We start from the raw sequence: 9,297 nt of genomic DNA on the forward strand, positions 1-9,297 counted from the left end.
CTTAAAGGTACTTACTAAACCTCATTACAGACAGGGGAGTATATTGTTAAATATGTAACTTATTAGCACAAGCTAATTTAGGCCGGAACATTCGAACATTTCGTAATTAGTATAATGCGATGACATCATAGATGTAATTTACAACTTTACGACTTGCTAGTCAGAAGAACTATGAAACGCCACTGAGTAAACATATTTCTTTGGTTTGAACTAACATTTACTTTTCACATACTAACACTGATCTGTAATTTAGTTTTTGAACGTCTTCACTCTCTGCGATGATTGTTAAATAAAAGGAGTTGTTTGAAACCGTGGATCGGATTTATCTTCAACTAGCAACACAATCAAGTACGGGTACACCAAAAACTGATCACGTTTTTTTTCGATTAGCTCTGTCAGAATGCAGTCAATAGTCAAGACGGACAGTCCTGTGGAAAGATCTATCCAAACTCTATAAGTTGCAGGTCACAAAAATCTGCTGACGTGTAAATTGGTGACGTCATAAGTGGTTGAATGGCCTTTCCTCCAAATCCCGGAATAATCCGGACTTCAAGTTAGCATATTAAGGGTTAATTTCTTTCATCGCGCACCAAGATGAAGTCACTCAGGTGTCATGCAAACACCCCCCTGACACTGCACTGCCACAATAATAATTTATTTCCACATGGTGATGTTCTCATTTGTATTGGTATTGTAACGATCGTCTTCGTTCTTAATTGCTTTTATTACTACAACACTGCGAGTAACACCTGTACAGTCCGAATATCACTCAAACACACCAGCTACAGGAAAACGTAAGTCTTTTTATGCTTAACACACGAGTTCCCTACGCGTACTTCTTCGCGATATAACTGTCTCTACAAGCTCGTGCACATAAACCGCTCGTGTACTAAACTCCGTTTCGTTACAGTATTTTACCTTGGTGTAATTTTTAGTTTATTGTTCATGTGCACTTAAAAGTACCAGCTGTCTTTTTAAAAAAGTACAGGTTAATGAAAATAATTTACTTTGTTCTTATAACTAAAACATCAAATTGACAAGTACAAAGGGTTTGAATAAAAATGCAGATAATGATCAAAACTCACTTTGTTCAAGTGGGAGAATGGAAACGATTATACTGGTTCGGGAGAACCAGAAACTTGGATTTGGGAAACTCAAAAAAAGTATCAGCGTATTCCAGGGAGATACGGTGGCCTAACGGTTAGGCCCACGATTAGCATTTGGAACACCGGATCAAGTGGTCCAACTTTGAGCCCCGAGTCCCGGGTCATTGCCTCATGCTGTTGGGTATAAGACACTTAACTCTCAGTGGGTGCCTCACTCCACCGAGGAGTATAAATGGTTACTTTAAAATTATCAGGGAAATCCTGGTATGCTTGGAGTTACCTGCTATGGACTAGCATTCCATCCGGGGCGATATTATAATTAATATTACTGGTTGCTTTGTTGTGGGAGTCAATGCCAGGCAGATAATTATAAGCCAACTAGGGCTGGCTTGTAGTCAGAATGAAACATTTTTTAAAATTAAAACAATATTAAAACGTACATCAGTAAAAAATTATGCCTGCCTACAGCCCTTGCATTTTAAAACCGCAAATTGCTGTTTAGTTTCTGGGAAAACCTCAATACAACATGGTACTGTAGATTGAGTTGCTATACTTCAGTCCTACTATATATGTATTGTTAACTGTGGGAGTTATAAAACTTTCATGCGATAAGACAGGTATTCAATCTATGACCAGGGCCAGGGCCTACTTTATACTTACATTTACATGTGTTAGTATAGACTGCTTTGTTTAACAGCATGCATTTTGTAAATATTTCAGATATATTCAGTTTCTATAATATAATAATAAACCAAAAATCAAAATGGAGCCCAGAATGGAAGCAATAACTTCGAACCGCTAACGCGGATAGCTTCAAACAGCGTATAAAACCAAAAATTACTTGACTTTAATAATAACTTGGGGCGCCTTTTTTTACCGTTATAATTGTTGTATGATTCATTTACTTCATATATTCTCGCGAGTCGTGGTGTGCTTTGAGAAATCACAACAAATCTACAAATATGTATATTAAAATACAATATTTAATGTGAGTGCTTTCCGATCGCGAGAGACGAGGAAAGTTTCTTGTGGCAATAGACCCTTTGAATACATGTATATACCTCTAGCTGGACATGGTTTCCACTGTCTGAATAAAATGCCACCGACGTTTTAAAGGAGACCATCGTAACAGCTTTCGTCAAATTGTGCTGGAGGCTGATTTGTGGGACCTCATTTTTCGCCGTGAATTCGCAAAAACCGACTCCAGTTCGGCCGCAAAGTTTCGTTTTTGTGTAGATACTGAACCGATACTCTTGATGTACTTGTTTTGTCTCGGCAATCGATTTTATTGGGGCCACCGACCACGCATTAGTTATCTATTACACTCGCCCTTCTCTTATCCGCCATTACGCTCGAGTCGTCTGAACAATTTCCTACGTCACGACCTTGTAATGCAGTAAAAACCCGCGTATAAGAACCTATATATGGAATTAGCCGGAATTAGCCGTATTTTTTAGCAATAATGAGCAATAATTTACATTAAGTGAGCAATTAATCATACGCGGGAATCTTTGGGCAGGTGGAATAAATTAAAATAAAATGCACGCGGGAATCTTTTATTAATTTATGCAGCATAATTTATATCTTGACGTCACGACACGTAAGTCTACTTGTTTGACAGATTGTCAGATTAGGGTGCATAGTCTAATCGATTGACAGATTGACAGAGTAGGGTACCCAACGCTGATTGGCTAGCACCAGAAGCATATAAATCTGGCTAAAAAATATGCATAAAATTAGGCTTTGATGACTGCAATCTAAAGAAATACACATCCTAATCTAGTTGGAAGGATTTATCCAATTTGAATTTTAAAGTCACTAAATTTTCGGTGACCTCTGTACATCTTAAATTACCAAACACTGTTAGCGACCTTAAAGTTCAGATCGGATGAATCCTTCTAATTATAATCAGTCTACCGATCGCCACAGACATAGTGTATCCTATTCTAGGTATTTCTCTCGATGCCTTTTATCAAGAAAACAAACTGATTTTTTAAAATAAAAAACCTGTTTCAAATTTTAGATAAAAACATTACAGGTTCTTAATTTAAAAGGGTATAAATGAAAAATATTAGCCTTACATGTTCTAAATCACTAGGTTGTTATAAAATTCATGAATCATGCCTCTGTACATAATTCATAAATTAATCATGAATACGGTACAAAATATACAAAACTTAATAAGTCAAACAGAAATAAAATGAATAATGAATAGGAGAGGTCTAATTATTTCGCATTCATTCCCAAAATTTACATGTACCAGTAATTTATATTTGCACTGAAGAAGACAACTGGAGAAGAACAAGGTATTGCCAAAAATATCTGTTAAATTCAAAATGATGATCGTTTTTTATCTGAAACCAATTGTATTTTTTATCATAATTACAGTTTACGTTTGTGTTTTACCTTTTCTGGATCCTGTTCCGGAAGAGCCAGCATGATTGATTTCTTTTTCTTCTTTTCCTTCTTCGTTCTTCTTCTCTGGTTGTTTTTTCTTACGTTTATTTTTACGTTCATACGTGACAGATGGTGGCAGTCCTGCCCGCACATCCAACTTCAGATCCTTGACAGCGATCTTATTGTCGCCATAATCCTCTGCACCATTGGTTTTTTCCTCCGACACTGCCTTTTTACCAGAAAACGGACTTTCGTTTTGCAGTATCTTAAACTCTCCTGGCAGTACATCAAGGCGATTCCCTTGTTTATCGGTCTCAAACAGGAAGCATTTAACACCCACGTTGTAACTGAGCTTTGTTGACTGTATGTTAGCAATGAATATCACGAACCTTTTCAAGTTGTAGGTTGGCATGTTGTTCCACACGGTGTTTTCGTCTCCTCCGCTTGGCCGTGCCAAACCGAGCTGATGGCGGGAATGCCATTCGCCGATGTGACAAACGCCTTCGTTTTGGGTCAAGTACGACCCAACACGCTCCAAGTAATTCACATCTTGGTAGAATGAGGTTGACGTTCTTTTGCACTCTTGGCCAGGACCGAGGACAAGTTGAATAACGGCGGTGTGTTTGTCAGCCCACAAACCGAACAGATCTCCTCCAGTCTCGATGTCCGGCTTCTTCACCACCCAGGCACAAAGCTCTTTGTAATCTTCTTCATAGATCATAACTTGAAACTTCCTAGACGTTTCTTTCGGTCGCTTTGATGGGAGACGTCTCATGTAAGTTACAAATGGCGATTTTTCTCCTTCCTTCACCTCCAACTGCAGATCCTTGATCGCGATCTTATTTTCGTCTTCTTCTGCGCCTTTGTTTTTCTCCACCGACAATTTCCCAGAAAGTGGATTTTCACTTTGAAGTATCGTAAACTCGCCTGGCAGTACATCAAGGCGATTCCCTTGTTTATCGGTCTCAAAAAGGAAGCATCCAACATCCACGTCACAACTGTGCTTGTTTGACTGTATGTTAGCAATGAATATCACGAACCTTTTCAAGTTGTAGGTTGGCATGTTGTTCCACACTGTTCTCTCGTCTCCTCCGCTTGGTCGTGCCAAACCGAGCTGATGGTGGGAATGCCACTCGCCGATGTGGCAAACGCCTTCGTTTTCGATAAAGTACAAACCAACACGCTCCAAGTAATTCACATCTTGGTAGAATGAGGTTGACGTTCTTTTGCACTCTTGGCCAGGACCGAGGATAAGTTGAATAACGGCGGTGTGTTTGTCGGCCCACAAACCGAACAGATCTCCTCCAGTCTCGATGTCCGGCTTCTTCAGCACCCAGGCGCAAAGCTCTTTATAATCTTCTTCATAGATTAGAACTTTAAAACACCTTGATGATTCACTCGACTTTCGGCCGCCAGACAACCACGACATGGTTACTGAAGTAATCAGCGTTTAGGCAAACTATGGGGCTCAACAGTTCCTGTGTATCATCGAACACTCGGTCGAATATATGTTCAAGGCTGGCGTTTCTCGGAAAACACGGTGTTGTGACCGTAAACAATGACTGTTTGTTCCGTTTTTGGAGGCCTGGCAGATGTTATTATGCAGCCGCAAATTACAATTTACGAAAGATTAGTTTTTCTTTTTTGTCTGTTGTAGAGGATTCACTTTCAAAAGTTTATTGAACCTTTCTTTTATTTTTACTGGAGCCCTGGCAGCTCGCTGTCATATATTCTAAATCATTTGTTAGTTAACTTTCGGAGTAGAAAAGCAATCTCTCGTGAAAATGAATAAATTTAGCGTGACTCTCAGAAGCGTGACTTGAATTCCGATAACCGTTTCACTCGTTTAAACCAGCTGTTTCAAGAGTATCGTCAATTAAGGTCCGCTAAACTCTCTATTTGGTCAAACGCCGATTTTTCAGACTTCGTGAGTAACAATTTCCTAGAAGCATAAAATGAATGCCACTATCGTATTTAATACGGACGATACGCATCAAAACCTAAGAAGAATGGATAAACACAAACGCAATTTGAACAACCTTTGTCCTGACAACGATTCTGAGAAACTAAATTGAAAACGATATCATCTTTATACGTGTTAAAAGGTGGAGTGCTTGTTATGTTGACGTTATGCTTCGACTTTCCGGGAACTCGAACGCAATGGGACACTGAATAACCAGATTATAAGAGTAAAAACATTTCCAAAAACCTTCTGGCTAGGATCATAGTGAAATATATTTATGCGCATTGTCACCTGGAAAATCTACAATTTGGCAAGTGACTTGCCAAATTCATTCAAATAAGGGTTTCAAAGACCGTTATTGAATAAAAGCAACATCATTCGGTTTGTATGTATTTACTTTGTACAGGATTGAAAAAGAAAACACCAAATATGCATGTTATTTTGGTTATATATATACATCTCATTCGACGGGCCCAGGCTGCTAGCGGCCGACGGCTGTCTCATGCTTTCGGTAACCTTTTTAACCGGGTGGGGCCTGTTGCCCAGCCGGTTCATAATTGTGCCGTTGTGGTTCAGGCGGTGTTGGACACGACTCGCAAAGCATGCCGGGAGAAATTTTCAATTGCACTTATTATCGTCTGATCGCCGATCTGTAAACATCTCCTCGCGGTGCGAAGATATTCCAATGCTAAGAGAAATATCGGAGGAAATCCATATCAAATCTTTCGCGAGCCTAGTAGCACCTATAGATGATCATAGATGCGTATTGCTGGATTCATAAAGGCGACATTTTACGGCGGAACAACTCATATTTTGGATTCGAAACATCGCGGTTCGTCGACTATTGGAAATATTATTCGATTCTAGCACGTTTGTGATCGAAGTAAACGGGCTAAAATTGAACTTATCTTTGGCGCTTTGCTTTTCAGAAATGTTGAGTAATGAATGAAGTACGTCGATGTACTGCTGGCCAACGCAGTTCGCCCTATTGTGGTTTTTGATGGTTTTTCGCTGAGTTGTTTTACTTGGAGGGCCCAACGGCCGTTTTGATAGATAGTATGCCGAGTATTGGCCAAACAAAATGATGATCTAAACACTTAATATTCGTCTTCTTGAATAGATAGGTGGAACAAATGCATATTTCTAGTTCTTCGAGCGAGTTGTGCGAAGGATAAGTGGAACACATCTATATTTATCGTTCTATCAAAGCGTGCTGCGCGAAGGATAAGTGGAGTACATGCTTATTTTTCATTGTTTATGTTGCGCGAAGTATAAGTGGAGTACATGCAAATTTGTCGTTCTTATTAAAGCGTGTTGGGCGAAGCCGATAAGTGTGCATGTGTATAGCATGTTGAGCGAAGAATAATTATTCGTCGACTGCGGGACTGCGGGAGCATTATAGTTCAACTGCCTGTGGCTGAGCAATCGCTCCAACATGCCGAATATCGGCTTAACAAAAGGATGATATAAACACTACAATAACAAAAATGGCAAGTGAACATTAAAATATAAATACACATGAACGGGAGTACCAAATTAAGCCCTTGTTCTGTAAGAACATCGACAGAAATCACACCATCAACTCCCGCAAAATGCCACGAAATGGAAGAGAACTGAGTGACATATCAAGGAAAAAACCCCAACTTCAAGTCCAAATTTGACCGCTAAAACGGCGGGGCCCGCCCGGGCCCACCGCACTTTTCTTAAAGCTCAACTATCGAAATTAAGTTGTATGCAAAAATAATCTACAGTACTGATCCTTGTTTGTCAAGAAATGAGCAAATGTTCATCGACGTCGAACGCTTGCGCCAAACAACCCTTTACCATATAGCATGATTTCAATCGACTAGTTTTGAGAGAAAAATCGCTTCCCTTAATTCAGAACTTGACAGATGACTGGCCTAGGTATTATTCTTCCAGCTCCAATAAAATAATCCGCAACAACTGTTCAAGTTTCGCCGGAATCGCACGAAAAAGATAAGACCTTCTTAAAATCCCGCGACAAAATTGTCCGCCATTGCTTCCACCAAGGTGACAAATGATTGGTTGAAAAATGTCACGTGAACCGTGTCCAACACCGCCTGGTTGTGGTTCTGTCCTATCTGGCGAACCAGTCCTATGACGTAATGTGATATCATGAGCCAATCATATCACGCGTTCTATCTAGTAACAAGCAGCATAAGACTGGTAACTAAGCTCTGTTGCAGTTCGGTCTTTGAGCGAAGTTGTTTTTTCGACGGGTAGGGGCAGGGAAACAATAGACTCTGTACGAAAATATGCAGCGGCCATTTGCAATAATTGCGTTTACCCTCACAAGATTTCTATCACAAATCGACAGCTTACTGTACTTTCTGTTTTTCAAATTCAACAAAAATGTTCGAGTGGATCGAAGATTTATATGGTTGCTTTGCGAACTGCGTGTTTCCGTCCAGCCAATACTCCGCACTTTGATTTATCCTCAAATCAAGATCATTCAATAGTCCTGAAACGTAGAGGCAAATAAGATCCCTGAGAAGCAGTGCAACCAATTTTAATTTCGGTGCTGTAAATAACTACCACTCAATCTACGCTTTTACTTTGTTCCCAATCTTGTCACTAGCACGATCGAAAGCTGGTTCGCGACGTTGACTAGTTCTTTTGGATAAGGCTTCTCCCGTGTATTTATTATTTATTTCAGGAATGTTCTTGCCGAGTATATTGTATGGCTGGAGTGCTTTTCTAACTGTTCCTGGTTCGTTTTGATTTAAAAATCGATTGAAAAAGCAGAACTGGCATGAGCGAAACACCACTGAAGCTACTGAAAGCGCTTTGTGGCCTAATTAGACTCTAATTAAAACACCACAGAGAGGCTGTACCTTCAACAACAGAAAAACTTAAATGACCCCCCCCCCCTCCCTCCCAAACAGAAACTTCAAAACTTTTATGACCCCCCAATCCTTTATTATATGCAAACAATTTATTATAAACAATTCATTATAAATGGCAGTATTAGCATTTAGAGAGAAAAAATTTGCTTAATTTTACTTGGCTAAAGCTTGCTTGAACCACCAAGGAAAAAAATCTATAAATTACAAATAAAACATTCAAGTTAAAAATCTAGGATTCGACCCATGGTCATGCATTATGCTGGATGATACATCCTAGTACCCAGGGTCTCTGTTCCCTTTGACCAGACTCGAGGTATAAAAATGTGCTGGATATGAAAAGGCTCAGATGGTTATTCAATAAAGTGTGAATAAATAGCCTTCGTAATATTGTGGGTCCATGAAAATAAGAAAACTTTCATGTCCCCCTACTAACTATCTTGAAACTCTAATGAAGCCCCCCTCCTTAAGACACGCCTTAGGCTTTTCTGCCCCCCTAATAATTAAGCTATCCCCCCGCCCCCAAAAAATAATTAATTAATAATGAACAATCCGTTAGAAGCTAGGAATGTCACTGAATCTCCAATAGATTAAAAAATGACAACTAATACAATTGGCGTTCCCAGGATCGGCTGGAACTATTTAAAACTGTTTTAATCGAAATACCTATAAAGTGAAAGCAGAAGTATGTAGTATCAACTACATATCGCATGTTTTGGTAAGGGAATTTTTAAGGAAGTTATAATGTTCAATGATTTATAGCTCTATTGTTAGTCCTTTTTTGTAGACACACCCCTCAGGAATCATTGAACATGAAATGAAACTCATGTTGGATACTGATATCCCCGGACTTATATAGACATTTCTTTACACAAGTCTATAGACCACGCCCTAACATTGCAAAGTGAGGAACTCGACCAATATTTATAAACATGGACCTCGTACTAGCTCAATAAAATACATGTAA

General features: G+C 39.3%; 2 protein-coding genes across 2 annotated transcripts in view; one reads left to right on the forward strand and one right to left on the reverse strand.

The window, feature by feature from the left end:
• LOC144654727 (melatonin receptor type 1B-like) overlaps positions 1-2,513 on the forward strand; it is a 55,676-nt gene extending 53,163 nt beyond the window's left edge. Inside the window, exon 2 of the mRNA XM_078514958.1 lies at positions 2,504-2,513. The gene's annotated coding sequence lies outside the window, so the exon portion shown is untranslated. The remainder of the gene's footprint in view (positions 1-2,503) is intronic.
• A 982-nt stretch (positions 2,514-3,495) lies between these two features.
• On the reverse strand, positions 3,496-4,932 carry LOC144654157 (uncharacterized). Its single transcript, XM_078514250.1, has one exon. It carries the CDS (start codon positions 4,930-4,932, stop codon positions 3,496-3,498), a length of 1,437 nt encoding a protein of 478 aa, XP_078370376.1.
• Between the last annotated feature and the right edge of the window lie 4,365 nt (positions 4,933-9,297).

Source organism: Oculina patagonica, chromosome 5 (genome assembly GCF_052425735.1).
Source record: "Oculina patagonica isolate OP01 chromosome 5, crgOcupat, whole genome shotgun sequence".
Taxonomy (NCBI): domain Eukaryota; kingdom Metazoa; phylum Cnidaria; class Anthozoa; order Scleractinia; family Oculinidae; genus Oculina; species Oculina patagonica.

Bases quoted from the DNA above. Each gene is read 5' to 3' on its own strand.
- LOC144654157 (XM_078514250.1), bottom strand. From the start codon at position 4,932: ATGTCGTGGTTGTCTGGCGGCCGAAAGTCGAGTGAATCATCAAGGTGT.